At 38.5% G+C, this 22,753-nt stretch overlaps 1 protein-coding gene across 2 annotated transcripts in view; it reads right to left on the reverse strand.

Moving 5' to 3' along the window:
• Nucleotides 1-1,673: 1,673 nt before the first annotated feature.
• The window catches only part of RIC8B (RIC8 guanine nucleotide exchange factor B), a 31,991-nt gene continuing 10,911 nt past the window's right edge, over nucleotides 1,674-22,753 (reverse strand). For both annotated transcript variants that reach the window (XM_053978011.1, XM_053978012.1), the window contains exons 3-10: nucleotides 22,013-22,621; nucleotides 19,426-19,520; nucleotides 14,770-14,923; nucleotides 14,371-14,466; nucleotides 11,855-11,999; nucleotides 11,565-11,709; nucleotides 9,649-9,768; nucleotides 1,674-2,757 (exon numbers count right to left, since the gene is read on the reverse strand). In XM_053978011.1, the coding sequence (XP_053833986.1) occupies nucleotides 2,646-2,757; nucleotides 9,649-9,768; nucleotides 11,565-11,709; nucleotides 11,855-11,999; nucleotides 14,371-14,466; nucleotides 14,770-14,923; nucleotides 19,426-19,520; nucleotides 22,013-22,621 (1,476 nt within the window). In that variant the 3' untranslated portion in view covers nucleotides 1,674-2,645. The remainder of the gene's footprint in view (nucleotides 2,758-9,648; nucleotides 9,769-11,564; nucleotides 11,710-11,854; nucleotides 12,000-14,370; nucleotides 14,467-14,769; nucleotides 14,924-19,425; nucleotides 19,521-22,012; nucleotides 22,622-22,753) is intronic.

The raw sequence follows: 22,753 nt of genomic DNA on the forward strand, positions 1-22,753 counted from the left end.
CTTTAATGAGAACTGTGTTGCTTTAGACTATTGATGCCAAAGTAAAGACTGAAACACAAGATTTCGGGTTTGGGACTGACTGTGGAAGACACTTTGGGAGTGAAAGGTACGTCCCCAAAACCCACTGGGTAACACCTTTATGGTCACCACTAGAAAACCTACTGATGTTTTTACTCAGAAGGGAGTAAAATGAGACTTTTCACTTAGAGACCCTTCTTGTCACTGCCCAGTTTGCCAGTTTAAGCAAGACTCAGCTGCCCAAGCCTCCAGTTTTGGAGGATCAACTTTGAAAATAAATTCAGGAGCAAAATTTCACAGTACACAAAAAATTCCAGGGAGTTCCTTTTTTTAACCTCACTTTTCTCCAGACTCCCATCCAAGAGAAATCCTACCGCATGCTCAATTACTCTGAGAACACCAGCCAGCACAAAAGGAAGCAGAGGCATTGCTGATTTGAAACACCTTTGTCCCAAGATATTCCCAGATCTCCAGCCAGTGCAGCTAAGGTTGAACCTATTTTTGCAAAGATAAACCAAAAAGTCTGCAGCAGCCTTGTCACAAACCATCCCCTTGGAACAAGAGCTGCTCTGGGGCACTGCACTAGTGCAAGTTGTGCATTTATCTACATGAACCTGCACTACAGACAACCCAGCTACGACAGCCACTCCTGAGCTGGAGGATTCAGGCCTATGCTTGGTCTTCACTTTTTTTCTTTTTAATTGAAGCAGCATCCATGGCTGTAGAACCTTCTACAAGCATCTGTTTCCCAAGATAAACTAAACAGAACTATTTATTGCAAATGTTGCTGCCCTGTGGCAAACGACAGGAGGCAGAGCACAAGAGCCTCTCTTGCTATACTGCTTGTAACAAGGTCCCTGGAGCTTGTTATTGTTTTATTAATCTCTTTAGCCAGCTAATTGTAGGAGCATATTCTACAGCTTGTAAAGCAGCAATTGAGATTTTGCTCTTTTTCGTGCTCTGTACTTAGTGCTCAACAGCAAGAAGCCCATGACTGAAACAACTCCCTCCCCAGCCCCAGCTGACACCAAGACAGTTCCTTATTAACAGGGCTGGGGAAGTTTTGCTCCTGGGGGAGGGATCACAAATTCTTTGCACCTGTAAGGTACACAATACTTGCCTGTGCTGGGCTCAGAGTAGTCAGTGCATGATGATAAACACAGAATTACATTTTGGAGACCCAGCTTAGATGTGGCCAAGCACATTTCTTACTCTTGGACAACTGGTCCCTTCCACTTGTGGAGTCATAAAGAAGAGTATGACATATTACATATGTACCAAGAAAAACATTGCTGTGGCTGGGCAGTGTCCTTTGGAAATACAAACTGAACAACTGAGAGGACAGCATTATTTTTTCCTTTTCAGTTCTTTTGGAAAACTAAGATCATCTGTAGAAGCTCCTCACATAAGCAACCACAGCACAATTTCAAACCAAATCCCCCTTTACAGAGTCTTTGAACACCAGCTTCCTTAGTTCAGAGAACCAGTGTTAAGTCATAAGCAACAAACTGCGAACCAACACCAACCTCTGAAATATTCCCAATGAATGTCATGTTTAAGCTTCTGCACAAAATACAGAATTCAAAACTAAAGCATGGATTATTCTTCATGTAATTCATGCTGGGAGAAACACACAGGAAGAAACCAAGCAGGCAAAGAGGCAACAGCCTATAACTTTAATCTTTGTTTTTTAAGAGTACAGAATTGAAAATGACGCTTTCTTCTCCTTTCCACCCTCCCATTCTCTATTCCATTGCTTCCTAAGTTCTGTCTAAGAGGAAATATTTCTTTGTTGATTAGTTTGACTTCCCTTCAAGTGAGGCATAGCAGTTAATCTCCAAAAGTAGGCCCCAATTCAGTGAAACACTGGCACATGCACTCCAGTCCCCTCCCATTCATAGCATCATTTAAGTGCAATTCTTGAACACCATTTTCAATAGGGATGTTTTTACTTAACCAAAGAGAGGAGGAGGAGGTATATTCTTGTGGTCTTAACCAGGGAGGGAGGGAAGACATACAAAATCCATCATCTTGTTCCCAATTTAAAGGCAGTTTTAGAAGCAGTCTGTCACTGACACATTGTTAAAATCTTAAGCAGCAGCTTAACTAGAGAAGTTTGTAGCAGTAAGAAACCCCAGGGCACTTCAAAAACAGGAGCTTTGATATCACTGCTCAGTGCCAGCTAAAGCAGCCTCACAAGGTCAATCAGACTTCTAAGTCTAAACACCTTCTGTTCCTAATGCCATTAAGTAAACACACTTCATTAATACAATTATATAAAGAGGAAGACCGGCAAGACAAAAGGTTATCAAGAATGGGAAAACCTACAGAGTTCAGAAAACAGGATTCTGGAAAATGAAAGTGGACTTTATTTTACACTGTAGGATTTCACTTTTTATCCTTTTGAAATACATTTAATTTTAAATTAATAAAGACCATAAACTAATAAATTGATATGTTCTCTAGACAGACATAATAAAAATTCAGACATTACAGCACAGGACCCATCATTTAAATATGCCAATAATAGAACAGTTAAAGTGATGCCGGCTAATGTGAGGATAAAAGATGTGGCTCTAAGGAGAAATGTGGCTTAGAGAAGAATTGAAAGTAAAGCAGGTGATTCCTTAGTCTGAATCTGAGCTCTCTTGCTTGCTGGTGTGGTACTGGCTGACTGCTTCCTCCAAAGGAGCCATTGTCCCATCCGGCCGCACTCCCATTGGCTTTATGAGCTCATCTCTGTGAGGGATTGAAAAAAAGAATCCATATTAGCATGTGCACACATATCAATTCCCATGTGTATAATACAGTCACATACAGTATATGCTTTGGTACATAATGAGCCTCTAAAAGGAAGTTTTTCCTCCTAAAGCCCTCTCTTTTGAAGAAAAAGGCACAAAAAGCCTTCCCAAATAGGTGGGAGGGGAAGAGCGGGACAGATAAAGACTTCATTCATGTAGGCCAAACCTACTTAGCCAATTAAAGACACCATGAAAAGTCAGTGCCTAATAGGCTCAAGACAAGGAGCAGGTTCACTGTTTTGGATACACAAACTAGCTTTTCTTCTGAGAGTTCTCTCTAACTGCCAGTTCTTCCTAAAATTTCACCTGCCATTCTGGCTAATATATGCCCAAGCAATTAAAACAATGATTTGATATATATTCATCTTGTTGAAGGAAATAAATCAATTAAGAGAACAGACTCTGCCTACACCACTACTAGGGGTTTGTTAAGGACTTGCTGATTCATTTAAAAATAGCTGACTGATTCTAATACTATTGCTTTTGTTTGTGGCAGTTTAATTACAGGATTTACAGCCATTTTAATCTCTTCAAAGCTCCAAAGGCCGCTCAGCGGTTAATCCAATTATATCTACTCTAAAAGCTACAGCCTCATCTAAGAGATGATTAATTATTGATTAAGCCAATCAAAAAGTATTAGCAAAGATTTCTTTAATCCTTACTTTTTATCACCTAATTTATATGTGGATTGTGGCAAAAGCTGTAAGGGCAAAGATAACATTTTGATTTTATGCTGAAAAAAAGGGAAAATACCTCTAAATATTCAGGAGTCACCTTAAATAAAGGAGCAGAGGTTTGATGTTAATTTACCCCTTGGTTGAAAGGCAGCCCAGTAAAACTGTCAATTTAACATACATCTACCTCCCTCCCAAGCCACGGACAATAAAACTGCATCACTCGGTGGGGAAGCTAAGACATCTCACCAGCTCTCTGCCTGGTCTGCACTACTACCTTGGCTGAAAAAAGGGAAAACAATTCCTTGTACACAGCTAGCAATCAATCCAACCTTGATGCACCCACAGGAACAGCAAGAAAAGCAACATCTGAGTCACATGGCATGCATATGCCAGACACTGTACAGACAAAATGCAGTTAAATCAAATCTCCAAAAGAGACCAGCAAGAAAAATGCAGCTGATTGTGCAGATGTGACAATCAGATCCTACAGCGATAAACTCCCAAATGCCACATGAGAAACAATTGCTGTGGCTTGGCTGACCAGGTCTGGTGGGAAGCCTGAGGCCAGGGAAGGAGGTTTGCAAGACCAGATCAAAGAGCACGGTCCAGGCTCTCCCTAGTATGTGTGGAAGAGTAGGATCCATCTTTAAATAGACTGGAAAGAGCTTGCCATTACTTCAGGATTGCCAGTGAGTCCCCTCTCTTCTGGCAATGGAATCCATAGTATGCAGATTCTGCCCAAGTGACAGCACTCAGACAATCTCTTGGAGATGTGTGGAAAAGACACCTCTGAGCCCTTGAAATCAGATTTGAATGGGCTCAAAACATGAAAATTGCATAGCTGGTGTCCAAAGAGAACCAGAACCCTGCCTGCTGTAGGGGTTCCCCAAAGGCAAAACTGGAATGCTTTGGAGTTGTGTCTAATAGCAAAGACTTTTTTTTCCCACAGAGAAAAAATCCTATAAATCTAAGGTATTTTTTGTTTTTCAAACTTAAAACATCATACAAAAAAAGTATCCTCTCAAATGCAAAAATGTAGCCATGAAGAACAGAATCATCATTGCTTGCCCTTTTAATAAAGCTGAAAGGATCCTAGACTTTTGTTTTAAAAATCCCAAAGCGTACTCTTAAGTTGCAACATTTAATACTGCAGCCAGAAGTCAAGGAATCACTTAATTTTCAAGTCATTTACCATTTATTTTTGGTAAAGAATAATAATGGCTAATAAAGGATAAAGAATTTGTCCATGAAAAAGGAAAAAGAAACACAGGAAAACAAGGTCCCAAGGTCCCTTTATGTGGGGACCTCCCTCTCCTCCTAACAATTCTTGGGACTCTAAATATTGTCAAGAAGTCCTATCTCAGTATTTGTCAGTTATAAAGGCAAAGCTCTTTCTCTGAGGCTTCCCTTTTCCAGCCTCACGTTCACAAACTGCTTTAGCTTTAGGCTTTAACCATGGGAGCCAGGTTGAGCTCACATTGCCTGGAGTAACAAGGAGTAACTTGCTTATCAAGTACCTTTCTACTTCTGCCTGAGCTTCCTGCTTTGCAAGTCCCTGAGCAGGATGCAGGAGGGCTGGCAGGGGTTTGCTGTTCTCTGCATTAGGAGGCTGAATTCCACACATCCTTCCTCAGGCAAGAGCTACCCAGTAAAATTGAACTGTGTGAAGACAGAAATATGCCAAGCCACCAAAGGAAGAAGGAGAAACAAGGATCAGCCTATTTTATTTCTAACCACAATCTAGACCTCAACTCTGCTTTGACACCCTGGGGTACCTGAGGATGTGCTCGCTGTCCACAGGGAGAGACAAGGTGAGAAAGGAAGTGCCAGGAACTGACAGGCAGAGCCTCAGAAAACAGGTCACTGTCCAGAAACGGAATGTTTATAGCACATCCATAGGGCAGAACATCACTGGCCTCAGCCCAGTAGATGGCAGTGGGAATTCTTCCATATCTATGAAGTTCCATACAAGCATACAATGTGTGTATTTATACATGTTTGAACATCCTTAGGTGACCTTCCACATACTCAAACACATCTTGTAGCACTCATTTTTTTAATGCAAATAAAGCATTCTATTCAAGTGTACTTAGGAACATACCATAATTAAACAGTTGGTAAAACACATTCTCTTTTTCCACTTGCAGATCTCCCAAGAGTCCCTTCAAATATATCCATACAAATTCAGCCCTCCTGCTTGCCATTTAGCTTGCTAACGACTCAAAAATCATTGCCTTGTTTTGAAGGGTGACTCTCTCCTGCCTGCTGTCTGTGCTGCAGGGCAGCACTGCCACACAGAATTAATGATGGTGTCTGTAATCAAGCAGCCATCATACAAACACCAGCCTGCCCCTTTGATAAAGCAGCGTCTTGGGGACCTATTCACCTCCTTATAATTGAGTGCCACATAATAGTTCCGATCCTTTCAGGGAACATTATTTTGTTCTATGATTAAAAAGGGGAAGAAAAAAAACAAACTCTATGTAGCATTGCCTTCTTCATTGATTCTATGATTAATTTTGTGTTTTTAATGAGTAGGGTACCTTATTTAGACAGGTTCTCTTACTCGTTTTGTTGACTTCTGTTCAATGTACAACAAAACCCAAGCTGTGATAATTGGGGACCATTTTATCAGCAAAAGGATTCTTGCTATTAATACAAGGTTGGCTTGGAAAAAGCATCCTGACATTCTAAATTAGTCAATTAATATACAATTCTACCTACCAGTTATAAAAGAAAAATGTTAGCATTTTTCCAGACATTTTAATTAACACGGAGTATCTCCAATAATCTATTATATAGACAGAATATCACACGACACTGACTTAAGGTGGCTAACTAGATGTTTTGCAAAAAAAAAAAGGAAGGCTGAGTTAAATCCTTGCAGATCTGTGGAGTTTTTCAAAGCTCAAAGATGTGCATCATGTGCAGAGGACACTGATTTACAGTCTGCAAACAGTTCTCAAAGAACCCACAAGACACTACTGCAGACAAAAACCACGGAGTTATATCAGGGCCAAGTTCAGGCATCCAGGATCAGCCTAAGTAGTATATACATCTCCCAAGAAATGCAGTAATTGATATTTCTCATGTTCATTTATACTTATAATTTGTATACATTTAATGATTTTTAAAAAGTAATCTCACTCAGCCAAATTTGATCAAAATACTAATTTCTATAAAAGCTTTTGCAGAATCCAACTCCATGTTAAAATACTGGCACAGGGGAAATGGGTTCGTAACAATATTCAGATTTCCTACAGATATTTTGAGAAATCAAAACTGAGTGATTAATTTTAATTTAGCCTTATTGATGGTCGATTACCTCATGAACAGGCCCAAACACTAACAACCTAAAAGAGTTGAAAAGCTTGGGAAGTATGACCTGAAATGATCAAAAGCATCAATCACTTTTACATGACCTCATAAAGTTTCTATTTTTCAGTGCAAGTGCTGAAAATAAAAAGAAACCTGAAAACCAAAAATCCACTGGCATATTACAGAACTAGGAAAAATATATCCCTTTGTACTTACAGCTTCAATAAACCTTTACAAAGGGTACAGTGCAAACATTCAACAGTCATTAACGAAGGCTATAATTTCTCAAAGAAGTAGTACTGCCTGGAAAATTTGTTTTCCAACTTCTGATACTCAGCCAAAGTCAAATCTGGAGTGCCCCAGTGACAAACTGGCCTAATTAGTCTCATCAGTCAGGAAGGGAAGTTGACAAGTTTGTTAGTCCTTCAACTTCATTTTTTTTCATACTTCAGAAAAAGTGTGTCAGCTCTTTAAAACTTAGCCTCCACTGCTGGGACAATACCAGTGAACTAAGTAAACCTGTTTTGCTGTACTTCACACAAGTTTACTCTAAGCTCCTGTTCAGGTTACATTAAATTATATACACTTTCTCAAGATGAGAAGAAGTTGTTTGTTCCTGTTCAACTTCCTCCTCTCTATAACTAAAGCACTGCATTAAACTGAACCTGTTCATAGCACATTTCCCCTCCTATGATGACAAGAGAGAGAAGGAGAAGCAGGAAACCTGCCACGAGTGCTCTGCCTCAAAGGAAGACTCAAACCCCAGAATCAACCAAAAACTCCAACCAAGCAACCTCTGCTTTGCATCTGTAGGGTGCAAACCACCGGTAAGAAGTGCATTCCATGTAGAATTAAGTCTGCAAACTGCCAGCACTGAAGGGCTCAAGCTGGAGGCAGCACAAGTGTCCTATTCCAAAATCATGGAGGGACTCCCACTGCTATCAGCATGGAACTAACTCCTTATATGCAAGACTGGCAACTTCCCATATTGTTTAACATCTGTAGGGCCCACAATTGCACTTCATTACATTGATGAAAAATATCCCACAGCCTCCCCATTCCAAGTTTTACTTTCTTTTTCCTTCCTGCCAGCATTTCCTCTTCCCCTATTTTTAGTAAAACAAAAAATGTGGGAAGAACAGTGAAATGATTGTATTGATGTTATCACAGCACCTAAAGGAGTCACATCAACAACACTGTCCCACAGTAACCACAATACTAAACAAACAAAAACCTTACCACAGAGGGCCAGCCCTGAAGCAGTCTAAGTGCTATAAAAGAAACTGCAGGTGGATGTAAGGGGCACAGCAAGCCCAAGGTGACAGCAGTGCTGCTGGCCAAGAGGATAAGTGGTGACACAGGGCAGCAGCTGCTCAGTCACTGTCAGCCTGTGGCAGGCACTGCAGCAGGTGTCTCCGACCCTCCAAACTGAAAGGGCTCTTGTGCCACAGTAACCATTGGGAGTTTTTGTGTAATTGCTGCAGTGACAGCAACTGACTTCAGTCTCAGCTTGTCTGCAGCCTCAATCTTTCTTTCAAAGAACGCTTTAGACCATTTAGTCATTTTATTGTGGTACCCTTGATGTTCAGCATCTTAATTCTCTAGCTTAACATAGCTAGAGAAAACATTCAGTTTTACAGAGTAGTTCAATTAAGAGTACATGTGCATGGGATTTTCTTCTCTTTCCTAAGAAGACTATGACATGGTACATTTGCCTTCCATGCAAATAATGTGAAAAAATATCCAATTACTTCATTGATAGTCTCAGATCAGTTGTTTTAAGTTCCTACTCTGCTTTCAATCCTGCCTGTAATTCAGTTTTTGACAGCTAATGTAAAAAACAGATTCTCCTGTATCTTTTGCTATATTCCTAATCCTTAATAGAGATGTAAAAAACACTTGCTTTGCTGAATTTCTCTCAATAGATCTTGTTAATTGACTATCTATAGACTCCAACAAAACAAGCACATTTCTAGCTGCTGAGTTTTTTTCCACATTTGAAGAATGGATTCACTTAAATATTTACCTCCTACAGCTCAGTTTAATGGCAAATTAGCATTACATAAGTGTTTCTCAAGAATGTAACTTTACTTATGAATTAAAAAAAATACAAGCAATCACTCCAATATGGCTACAAGTATGGGGAAAGAAAAAACAGTAAATTCTAGGCATATTGAGCCAAAGAGAAAAAAAGCTAGAGATAACAGCATAGGTCTATGTTCTTTTGTACACAGAAAGTTATGAACTGAAGATCAACTCTCTGTATCAATACTGTAACACCATTATGTCACACTAAGCACCCATTTCTTTCATGGCATTACCTTCGTCACATAAAACAAATTACAAAGGCTGATTTGTAATCCAGTCCACACTTAACTGTAAATTCTCTTTTAATTACTCCATTATACAATTTATTGTTTCTGACAACAACTATTTTCACACTGTATTTGCTCTTCATATAAGCAGCAGGCATAAGTAGTTACAATGAGATGCTGCTCATTAACTTGGGGAAAATAACCATGCTTGCCTTGGGCCTACATTGTGTCCCATACTTTAAAAGAAGAAATTCTCTTCATTACCATAAGCCTATCTATTCAGGAGGCAGGTCCCCTCACCACCAGATCTTCCCAATTCTGTCCAAACCTCTCCAAAAGAGGTTTCCTCCGAAGTCCTGCAACATATCATTCTTTTCTTTGAAGTGCTAAACGTTTTCTCTGAATTTAAAGTGGTTCTAATCCTACAAAGAAGTTGATTCTAGCATTGTTTTGAAGCACTAGGTCTTAGTAAAGAGCCAGGATACAAACTACCTCTCAAAAGCAGCTATAACACAATACCTGGAAAGTTTATCGAACATGTTGACAAGCTTCATAGCTTCATATTCTTTTTGTTCTTCTGTCATTTCATCCATTGGATTGGGCATTGGTTCTTCTAAGTGACCAGTGATGAGGTTAATGCTGGAGGTGAAAAAACAACACAGTTTTTATTTCTGCAAGAACAGGTACATTTTCTATCTTCTTAATAGCAGGAAACAAGAAGAACTCACAGAAACCATCAAGACTAAAACTGTCTGAACTGCACACAAAAGGTTTTGTTATAAATAGACAAGGTTCATATTTATACTGTATTTTCTAATGAATCGTGACTGTATCTTTGTGTGGATTCACTGTATTAATGTCTTGTCAGTGCTCAAAAATGCACAGGCTGGTAGTTCTTGTTGTTGGAACCCAGAGAGGAACAGTTTGAAACCAGGGGAATGATGATGGCAACAATGACAATGTCATTAGTACTAATGACATAAATAGGGAACTGGATGACAGATACATGTCTGAAACTAATTCTGTACAAGCTGAATTTTAAAAATATAGACAGGTTCAAGTTAATTTTCCATTAAATTAGTTAACTGTTGCCCTTCCATGATGATGATTTTTTGGTCAAACCAGATTAAGTTACGTTACTTAGAGCATTTGCAAAGCCAGCTTTATTTTCACTGTTAATACAAGTGAACAGTGATACAGAAGTGGTAACAAAAGCAGAGAAGTAGTTTTAAAGAAAACTTTCAGGGCACGTTATCCTTTCAAACATTTTAATCACAATATTTAACAGCAATACCGAAAATCAGATGCATAAATCAACTGACAGTTATCTTGAATGTTTCATGTAAGTGTTAGCTTTTAAACTAAATGGATGTTATAGTTTTACTTATATGCATATAACTGAATGTCAGGCTTTTGAGAGAAGAGCAGAGAGGAAATAGCAAGAAAAAAAATCCTGAAGTGCAGAAATAAAAAGAAACCTCCTGGTTTAGAGTTAATTTCTTAGCATAGAAGCAATGTAACTCATAAATCTCATACATTTAATCCTGTCCTTTGTTCATGTACCTTAATAGCAATCTTTCAATAAACCACAAGCACCCACCATATACCTATGTCTGTGTAACTCAAGGAAAACAGAGTAAAACAGAAGAATAATCTTAACACTTCAGATGTCCACTATCAACAATTTCAGAACATCTTTACAATGGCATCAAATCCTAGATGTAGCACGTCATACTAAAACCTCTAACACCCAATCAATTACAACTAATAAAAATCAACAGGGCTTCTACGTGGTCACTGAATTCTTCAAACAAATATATTGGATTCCTGCTGCATGACTTCTATACAAGTTGTTTTGCTCCTCCCATTTTTACATTTTTGACCTCCCTGGTTCTTTAGGAAAATTTTAGTACCAGGCAACCTGAAACTCAGTCAAAACCAAAATTAAAACTAAACCTACTGGTTTTCTCCTTTTTAACAAAGTTCTGGCTAAACCCTTTAGCCATATCTAACACCATTACTTTCTCCATTACAGAGATATACCCCACAAACAATTGTTAGAAGCTTGGCAAACTTCATGTGAGTTCCTCAAAAATCTGGGACAAATCCATCCTTGCTAAGTTTGCTACTAAATCTTTTTCCTATCACTTCCTCAAAAATCTTTCCACACTTGAATTTTGAGTAGTTATTCAGATGTTAAATCATTCTCATAGTAACTTTTTTTCCCCGCCTGCAACCATATCTGACTACATAATGGTCACTATTAGAGGCTGTTTTCTCAGTAATTAGACCATGAAATCAGTAGAAGACAGGAGTTAATATAATCACGTACCATTCCAAAATTGGCCTCTCTGAAAAAGGTAAAAAGCCCCCAAAATTACGTCAAAAGAATCCAAAATGCAACAAGATATGTGAAATTGAAAACAATACTATACTTTGGCTTTGCAGATTTGTATTCTTCGGTGTCCGTATCCTCATCATCTGAGTACCAATGATCTCCTCTTCCTCCTGCTAGCAGGCCCCTGGCTGCCAGCAATCCTGCTGCGTTACCATAGCCTGTGTATTTCAACAAGCTGTCGACTGCAAAGAGGATACAGAAAATTATTCAGCTGTACTCAGCTACAAAACAAACCCCACCAGAGTGCTACAAGAATTGAGAGTTACAGCAAATACACCAATTACAGCAAGACCTTATACAAAAGGGAGAGGAAAAAGTAATTTTTACCTCGCTCTTTACAAAGAACAAAAAGAAATTCTGCTGCAATTTGCTTTACTCCAAGGTCAACGTGTGTCATAAGGCGCACAAGTTTGTTCCTCACTGTTGTGCCAACTTCAGGACGGTTTGAGACATCTCTTAATGGGGGCAGTACCTGGCAGCACAAAAGAAAGGGAAGAACAGCATAAAATGCATGGAAATGTCTTGCAAAACCAATATTTATAAAAACAAACGTAGCCAACAGAACAAAAAAATACTCTGTGCTTCAAAAAAAAAAGGCAATAAAATCAGACAACTATGCCCATATGCATTAATAGTGACTCTTGCTTCTTAATATATTTAATTTTTCTGGTCTGTCATTTTGGGCAGAAAAATACTGTCTCAAATGTAGACTTTAAAAATAGAAGTATTAGGAGTTTATGAGCACAAATGGGTGTCCCAGGAGAGTTGCTCAATAGGCAGCCATAACCTCATGTTCTCTGTTTCTTCTGTTTTCCTCATGTAGCTTGCAAAAGTATTAGAAATACCAGTTTTTAAGGACACACTCTAAAAATGCTGTGTAGTTTATATAGAACAATGATGTACTTAATGAAAAAGCAGGAAAATAAGTACATTGCAAGTTCTACTACAAGTTTCTACTACCAAATTTCAAAAATGGGCTCTACATATAAAGGAAACACACACTTCAACCACAAAATACTTTTAAAAGCTCATGCTAAATTTCAGAAATATTTTGGAGATATCACTATTTAACATTTCCTCAAATACACTACTTTCTCATTAGAGGTCATTAATATTGTTAACTTCAACCCTCAAGAAAGGCAGGTAGTGCACAAGTGACACAAACTAACATGTGCCTCCTTGTGTGGATAACTTCAGACTCAAAATGTAAATTTTTTCACATTCCAAGGATATATTATATGATCTGCAAACAAATCTGGGCCACAATATGAAATATTTAATGGTCTGAACACTCTAGTAAGAATTATGGCTCTTCAATATTTTATTAGGGAATAAAACAAAGTATGTCGCTATCATAAGAAATTGCAAGTCCTTTGTTTTCTAGGTGTCTAATGTAAAGTGTCATGTCCTATGCAAAATTACAGCACAATTACTATGAAATTGGACTCACTGGGAACTGATCCTTACATGAATGCTACAGTATTGACTGCTTTGGAAAAAACAGACACTAGCTGACACAGACACTGTCTTTTTCAAACCAAGTGTTCAAACAATTAGCAAAAACATTTTACTTTGTCCCTGCTTACTCCCCACAATGGGGATAGTACCATGACTGCCATTTCGGAGTGTGTTGTAAGAATGAATTAATGTTTTTAGAGTACTCTAATACTAATACAGTGATGAGTGCCATAGGACAGTCCATGAGGAAATGAATCATTCTGTCTTCAGATCACAATTTGAATAGCACACAATAAATAAAGCCCAAGGCCAGAACTTAACAATGAGGGTAATTCAAAGTATCAAACATCCAGTCATGCAGTTAGCAACATCCATCCATTCTCTGCACTATATGAGGCAGTGGTCCTGTGGCAGGAGCCAGCATGCAATTAAATCCTGACATTGGGATGCCCAGATGTCGTAAAAACATGCAGACAACTTCATTTTCTAGCTTCTGAACACTTGGCTCTGCAAATTTTTTTTTTTTTTTTTGGAAGTTAACAGATCAGCAAAGTATCCTAAAAACTAACTGCTGTGAACAAAAACAAACTAACAATAAGATCAAGTTTCTTAAATTCCTCAAAAACACTTTTCTGGTATAGATGAAAGAGGCAGAAAATATATGCTCTTTTTAATTTAAAATTCCATTTATGAATTCAGGCACAGCTTTGACCTGGGAACAGCATCTAGGATGCAACTCAAAAGTCACTGCAACTTAGGAGAAGGACAGCAGAAACCAGAGGAGTGATTTGTTTCTTGTGCTCATCTTTTAACTTCTTTCCACTTGACCTCAGGAAAAGCAGCAAAAAAAAAAAAAAAAAAAATAAACACCACACTCAACCACCGAGCTACACAGACCCCTTAGGTGTTCAACCATGGCACAGAAACCTTCTTCCCTGTTAAAAGCCACAGTCCATACTGTAATAAAGAGCTCTTATAAGAGACAAAGTGACGAGGTGTGCTTCTCTCCAGGGACACTTTTACTCTGACAGGACAGCTGATACACACTGGTACACAAGGCTTAATCCAAACTCCTTCCTGCTGAGGTAAAACTAAACCTCAGGCAGAACCTATCAAAACACCTGTATTTTTACTTGCTGCCACACAGCTCTGAAAAGTCTAATTAACTGCACTGAAATGTTTCTTATTTGCAATATTGTAATATTTACAATAATACAATGTTATTATTTAACAGCTCTACAAAACGTATCATGGAACTCAGGCCACAATATCTATTGATTTACATGACTGAAAAATTATTTCTACAGCACTGTCCTGCACTGATGTACAAATCTCAAAGTTCATCATTAGCTTCATACTCAAATTTCGATGATTATTTTACTTACCTGAGCTTTGATAAACTTCCTGATATTCCTGTGAGTTCGGCAGCATTCAGTTAATAAACTGAGAACGGGAGTCAGACCTTCTCTGTAGCTGCTTCCCTAAAATAAATACAAATAAACATTTTAAGAGCAAACTTTCCTTTTCAAATTCTATGAACACTTCAATAAAGTTCTATATGAGAGCCAAAATATGAACTTTACATAAATAGACAAATGTTCACCCTCAGAAATATAGGAAACAGTCAGATATTCACAGGAATTTGGAGGTGTTTCACAGTTTAGTAAGACATCCATATTTGTGCTAAGTACTGGCTGAGAGGTTTATACAAAACTTGATATATGTGTGCACTTTTTGCCTTAGTGAAAGAGGCCCCTTTTGTGAAAAATCCCTGCAGTCCATACCTTGTCTATTCTCTTCTCCATGAAATCCAGTAAAATCTGAATAGCTCCCATATTCATACCATTGTATTTTATATCTGTTTCCTCTTGGGACGATGGATTAATAAGAACATCCAAGCAAGAAACAGGAACATTGCTTAAGAGGTTTATTGCATTGCTGAAACAGATTTTAAAAATTCATTATTCATTTGGAAGACAGAATTAAAACCAGAGTACAACTCACCATAAACTGCTTGTACAACTGCAATCAGAAAGAGGCCCTACAACTCAAACAATGCTTTATTTTCTCCTCTCTGGGTTTTAAAGAAGGTGGCCTGCATTATCGCCTGAGTGCTGGCTCTTGGAACAAACAAGCAAAAAGAAAGACAAAAAGTTCCAAAAGCAGCAGTGCAGGATTACTTCCAGCCCGCACAGTATCCCATCCCATGGATAAGGCACAGCTTCCAGCAGCAAGCTACAGCAGCTGATCTTGCAGGACAGCAGGGGGAACTCTCACATTGATTTGCAGTAGTCAGAGTTTTTTCCTCCTTGAAACTTAAAACATTTTACCATACATCCACATTACCAACATTAGTGTGGCAAAATACAGTATGGACATTTCCTCCTGCTGTAACAGGGGAGCAAAGTGGCCTTTTCTAAGGTCCCCTGAAATATTTTAATTTTTATTTAGTTTGCAGTATATATGAAATATAGAAGGCTTTTAATACATTAAAAAAGACTCAGGTTTATTCACCAAGCACTACCCTTCAGTAACTGGCAGTGTTCTCATTCTAGGATACAAAGAGGAGCATTCCCAAAGGGCTACTAAGTGATTTCAATTAGGCCACAGGGTCCCTCCCTCCTCTTCCATGGAGTAAGGTGGGACTTACTTTGCAAGGGTCTCTTGCAGGGTACACATTGCCTTGAGTTTCCTATCTACCCTGTTCTCACTGTACAGACTTGGGCTTGTACTGTTCCTGAACACTGGGAGAAATTACGCAGATGCTGCAAAAATTAGAATTCTGTCATTATTTACTTGCTGATGTCCAACTAAATTTATAAATGGATGTATTTAGAAATAGCACAAAACTATTCAGGTTTACCCTTGCATCCCTCAACGCTATCAATGAACCAATGAGCACTCACGTGTCAAGGATTGGTGAAGTGTTCCAAGATTGGAGAAAACTTTTCAAACAACTTCATTTAAGACTTTTAATAATATCTACTTAGAAGCTGCCCTCTGTTTCTAAGTTATTAATACAATTCTAACAAAGAATTAACAAAAGAGAAAGCAAACCATGGCTATCAGACCATAACAGGATTTCTAACAAATGTGCTGGTTCTGGTTTGATCAGACTGGGTGGCTGTTCCACACTGTGCCATCTCCTTTTTGCTCTTTTAGTAATTGAAATTCAGACCCCTATTACTTTTGGGAATGCCTGTTCGCTTTGTTTTGTTTCTAAATCCTGTTCAAGATATGTCTTTTATATCACGGAAGTTATTCTTCTCCAATAATTAAGGAATAGTCAGAAACAAAACAGAAGAAATTCAACAAATATTTGGTAGCTTCAGGCCTTTCATCAAAAGTTCTCTTTTTACCAGTTTCTTATTAAACAACCAAGTTCTCAAACACCTACAAAATTAATTTTCTGGATCACTGTGCCTGAGCTATTCTTTTCAATAAATGAAGCCCGGCTTTCTGATCTTTGTCACTCCACTGACAGTTTTATTTGTGGCAGAGGAGTGTATGAAATTCTCCAGCTACCAGGAAGTCAGTGAATATGCACAGATATGCACAATAGTGTTTGCATTCCTACTCCAGGGGGTAGAAATACTGCGTATATTACTCTCCCCTTTTTGGCTTCCTAGAGATCATTAATCACTGGGACATGACATCCACCCACTCATGCTCCCAGCCCCCTCCTGATATGCAAATTCAGCAGCAAAGGCCTATTTAGAGTCAGTGAATGCCTTGATTAAAACCTTGTTAGTGGGCAAAAATGGCACTCACTCTAACATGTGGTACTTTAAGTTGTTCATATTCAAACATTAAGCAATGCCACAACAGAACCACAATGACAATGCTGGGTACTAAAGTAGTTAAGATATTTTTATGGCTAACTTCTGCTTTTTTATTAGAAATAGTCACACTGACAATCAGCACATTGTGGCTCAGGGCATGTATCCAACACTCAGTGTTCACCTAAAATAAATCCTCAACTCTCACATTCAGAGCACAGGCATTCAAACAAAGTGCTTTAACAGGCTGCCCAAACCTTTCACTGAAGCATCTCAGGTTCTGCAGATTTACAAATTTAGGGAAGTGCAAGTGATCAGTGATCTTAAGAAATATATTGATATCTCCCTGATGCTTCATACAATTTATTCTGCATTCACCACTGTTTTATTTACTTTTATTTTTAACACAGTTTTCATAATTGCCTTAGTGATAGGCTCCAGAAGGACAGCAGAGCTGGAAGTTGTGCTCTGCTTTCTAACTCACACCTCATCTCTAGCAATAAAGATTGCACGGTCAGAGTCCAGCATGCTGAATGGCCCAAATGATGACACAGGCCTCTCTCTTTTAGCTACATACTGCTAACAACAGTTTACTCATTTGTTAGTGCAGCTCCTATCAGGAATTGAGTTGTGCTTGTCCAGGACTGAAGTGAGGCCCTTTGATGCAGGCCCCAGTCCCTTTGAAGATTTGCAGGGGCATTACTTCTGAGTATAGCTTTTCTGTTCCAGAGCTGCCTTGTGATGAACAGTCTTGGTGGAAAAGTGTATTCAATTATTCAGCTTTTATTGCATTCTTGAAGCATTCAAAGACAAAACTTAGGATCAACAAAAAGGCTGAAATATTTGAATCGCAGCAGACAAATCCTGCACAGTGCTCTTGTAGCATGTAAATCATGATCAAATACCACAAGCAATGATGGTATACTTGCATTCTTTACCCTTCAGCTAACTTAACCAGCTACAGTTTGCTAACTAAGGGACAAAGTGGTTTTCTTAGCATAGCGGAAAGACTAATGTAGCACTACACTGAGTCTGCTGGAGGAGGGGGAACAGCTGAAGTGATACAAGGCAATGATGTGTGTCCTCGTTTCTTTCCTGCTTCCCCCTCTCAGAATTATGGAGAGCCTTTGCTTTGACTTGGTGCCTCCTGAAGCCCATGTGGGCAGCACTGCTACAAAAAATCTCCCTTGACACTGAAAAAAGCAAGGACAGAAATCACACCAACACTACATCATCTTCACAGCTGCCTACTTCCTCATGTATAGCCCTTTCTGGATCTCAGCTGCAAGTGTGTGCAAAAGCTAAACCAGAAAGGACCTGCGTAACTCGCATCCTTTTGCTATAGCACAAGACAATTAAATCTTACAGGGCAATATATTTAAGAGGGTGATCAGACTAGTCAGATTCCTGGACAAGGGAATAGATCTTGAGAAGAGCATCAGCTGTATAATAATTCTTGTAACTCTCTCATAATGGCTGATTTTATCCAAAACTCTTACATTCTCCCAGCAGTAGGGATTTTATTCCTGCTAGTCCCTCCCTTAAAAGAGGCTGACAGCACAAAGCACCCACCATAAGCAGCAACAAAGAGAAAAACACTAACTGCCCTTTAGGACACAGCACTAACTTCAGTCATGGCAACTACTGCAGCAGTATCCTGAATTATTCCAAACTAGTCTGCACCAACTGAGAAGGGCTCTGATGTAGGATTTTAGTGTTACCTCCTAAGACTGTTGATCTCTAAGAGCTTTCCAAGATTTTAATCAAGGTCATTTAACGCTTTCAAGATTGCTGGGTATGAAAAGCTGTATCCTTCTTCCTAGAGACTGGCACAGAAGACCTTCGAAAGATCCTACAGTCAGATACACAGACATCTCTGAAGAAGAAAATGGCAACATTTCAGTGCTGAAGGAAGCTACTGCACTGTCAGGTCCAGTGAACAGCTGACCTACTAGGTAAAAATAAGGGTGTCATAGAGAAAGAACAGTAACACTAAACAAAGACCCACCACCTCACCACAAATAATCTGAATTTTGATTGAATTACTGGCTGACAATACATAACAGTTGGGTGCAGGACGGAGGAAAAAAAATCCAAACCACACACCTAAAACTGTGTGATTCACTCATCTTTGCTAAAAATGTTATTACCAAGGAAAATTATTGGTATTTCCAACAAAGCAGCCTAGAACTATTGGGATAAAATATCAACTTGTTACTTCCACCCCAATCCATCAGAATTGCAAAACTTACATATAGAAATCTCAAAATGTAGTGTTCCCATCAGTTTCTGTGCAAAACAACAGAAGTTGCATTTCACTTCAATTTGAAATACACTTAAAACTTCCATATGTATTTTCATCCTCAGATACACACATGTGAACACAAAAACAAAATTTTAAAAAGGTGAGCTTCATTATCAGTGACAGAAAATAACAATCTTGCCAGCCACCTTCTCTCTAGAAAACTGGATATGCTTAAATAATGTTTGAGGAAAATAGCTTTCATAAAAAAAGATTAACAATATTAACTCAAAATAAACTAAATTTTTCATTGTTTCTCAGATTTCCACTTTAGATTTTAGGCAAAGTAATCTCTATTTAGAAAAAAAACAACCAAACAAAAACCTTTTAGCATAGATTGGTTCTGCAATTCTACCAACCTGTGCAACTCTTCAGTTTTTTCTTCAGTAGGGCCCCTGGTTAATAAGCAGTGTCGAAGGATGGCAGCCATGTAACGAAATTGATGAGATTCATTCTATATAAATATAAATTATGAAGATATTTTTTCATTTTGAAGATTGCAAGTAAGGGTTTCAGGTCACTAGAATAATAAAAGTTAAAGATGGAAAATACCTATTAGATCATAACATCCATCCCTATCAATAAAAGGACTGTACCTTAGTGTTCAATGAATGCTTAATGCTACATAACTGTCAGAAGCTAACTTTGAATCAGGCCTTGTAAAATTCACTGGGGAGGTTTTTCCAGTTAAATCAGCCTTTATTAGTTGAAAACCCAGTTACAAGTGTTTGCTTAATTCCATACCACTCTTCCTAACACACCACTCTCTTACTTCCTGTATTTGCACCAGGCCACCTCTTCATCCATTTAGATTATGCATGTTCTTAATTTAATTTGTCTTCTCCTCATTTAGGCCTTTTGCTGCCAAGTTTCATTCCCTCCACCCAGTCTGTCTCTTTTTTCTAATTCCCTTGACACCTTTCCTCCATTCCATTAATAACTTCTCAGCAACCTTACCTGCCCTAACTTTTCCTCTCTCCAAGCAATCCCCCCTTCCAATCTCCCACCAGACAGCAGCCACACAACAGCACACCAGTAACTGCAACCATTTAACTGTGTATCATTGTCCTCACCCTTTTTCAACAGCTCTTCTTGGCATCTATCATGTGTTCTGGAGTGTTTGACCTGGCACAAAGCACCCAATGCATCTTTTGTAGCATCAACATCAAAATCTGCCAGCTGTACCACCTGCAGCTCTTGTCTGGCTTTGCTACTTTGAAACCATCTCCAGTCATTAAATACTGGTGTTTCAAATGGTTCTCTCCATATTAGGATAGATCTTGTTGAGCTTTCCACCCACATACCCAAGCTCTCTGCTCTCCATTTATTTTCCATGTGTTCTACTGTTTGTAATCTCTTCGAATTCTGCACCTTCAGCCCACTTCATTAACACCCCTTTCACTCTTCTTCCAGACCATTAAAATGGCCACTGGAATAGTCACTAAGCAGAATGTCACCTAACATATCTGGGTAACAGCTAACAGCCACTAAAATGTTATTTGATTTAAAAGTTCTCTGCTTTTAGGAATTTCTAGTAAAGAGTTATTATCTAAGCTTTATCTCAAATTGCAAATAAGCTTCTCCTGCCCTGGGATGTCTTAAAACACTTATAACACTTATTAAAAAAAAAAAACCAAAAACAAAAAAAAAAGGCCGCATGCATGCTTGGGATATTAAGGAGGAAAAGACAGTGAGCTGGGCTTTACATCTCTCCAGATTCAGTATTTTGTAAGAGTAAACCAACTTCCAGATATCAAGAGTTTCTCTCTCAAGAGGTGAACAAGTAATAGTTTCTTTTTCCAGCTTTCCATATAACTGTGTTACATGCTTTTTTTATCTCCAGAATAATCATTGTCTGTACAAAGAACTTTGACAAAGATACTTTTAATAAGGGTCTAGGTCAGGAATATAAACAGAAGAAAGAAACCTCACTTTCTTTATGTTTCCTTGAAACTTTAATGTTAGCTCCTCTGACCCCTCCAACACTAAATCTTAAATTTCAGGATTTCTTACTCAGCATATCCTTGAGACATTAAAGCAAGGAATAAACTTTCAACTTTGCACAAGTTTTGCATTCCTTAAAGTTGTAATTAATGTCTGGTTTGCTGTTTAGCCCAATGCACTAAAGAGAACAATTACTTGCAAGTTTTAACAACTGCAGAATTTTGATCAGCCTTATATGCTGCATATTCACCGTGTCCAGTGAAAAGTAAATAACACTGTTCTAGAGACTATGATGTGGACTAAAAAGAAAGGTTGCCTGTATAATTCCCCTGCTTTAGCACAGACTCAGGTTATTCAGCAAAGTTACCTTGTAATTCCTGTTTATAAATTTAAGGATGCAACACATAGAAAGCATATTTATCAAAGGAAAAAAAGATCTGACATAGTAACGAAAACAAACCAAGATAAACTTTATGAATAGGACATAACAATGGAAGTGTATTTGGTTCTTGTACTTGATCTCCTCTTAAAAGATAATGTTTAAGTCCAAAACTGGTGTTGGGAGGATGGGACAAAGATTAACAACAGTAACACTCTTTTATCAGAGCTATTTGTTAAAAATGAGAGTTGATGTACTTGTCATGCAACAGAGAAAAACTAGCGAGTTCTCTCAGCTCTATCTATTGCCCTATTGCCGTAGTCCACAACCTCCAGAGATGCAGCCATCTGGTACACTTAGACAAAGAAGTTTTTCCTTGCCAGCTAATTATTAGTGAACAACACTTATTTTCTTTTGGAAATCTAAAACTTTTATGAAATAGTATTTTTTACAGTTTTAACTTGCATTAGGCAAGCCAAGCAGTTCTCCCAACACACAGAAAATGTACAGATAAGATTTTCTGCCCAAGTCATAACAGGAACAATTGCCTCCTGTGTATCTACCCATTGGTTCTTGCAGGCTAAACAAAATCAATTGAGAAAAGCACTTTGGCTAAGCCTTACCTTGCTGTGGACATTCCAACTGTCAAGTGTTACATTAAATAGAGCCTTTAGTGCCTCAATGGCACAATCTGTCTCTTGCAAAGATAGAGGAGGCCTGTCACGATCTTCTGCTGCCTTATATTCTTCTGTCCATCTTACACTCAGGGAACTCTCCAAAGCCTGAGTCAAAACCTGCACTCCTTGTAGCTCCTGACGCAACTGTGCTCTAATATCTGTGTGCAGAAGTGACAAGAGGAAGAGGAGACGCAAATCAAAGCATTTAATGTCATCAACAAGCTGCCGGTCCTTACATTTCTGCAGAAGATTGCAGAGCATTGCTGCAAGATTCAGTTCCAAACTGAGCTTCTGTGCAACTGAACTATTAAAAATTATGTTACAGAGGCATTTTAAGGCTTCTACTATCACAGGAAATTCAGATACTCTCTCCAGTGGATCTTCCACAGTGTCCAGCTTTGCTAGTTTCATAAGGATCTGCATGTTCCTCTTTGTGGTTACAGGCACTAAAACCTTCTTGTCCCTGGAGAGAATCCGGAGGGCCTCCAGGCAGGCAACTTGACATGAAGTTTTTGTGTCTTTTTCAAGGATGTTCAGAATTCCCTCACACAGTTTCTAGGCAAACACAACAAAGAAAAAGGGAACAGTTTTAGTGTAAAAATATTGGTGGCAATAAGAAACTACTTTGTAAAGCTTCCATATAACTTTTGAGGTTTTATTTGACTCGAGAAACTAGGTATTCCATAG

The sequence above is a fragment of the Vidua macroura genome, chromosome 5, assembly GCF_024509145.1.
Source record: "Vidua macroura isolate BioBank_ID:100142 chromosome 5, ASM2450914v1, whole genome shotgun sequence".
NCBI lineage: Eukaryota > Metazoa > Chordata > Aves > Passeriformes > Viduidae > Vidua > Vidua macroura.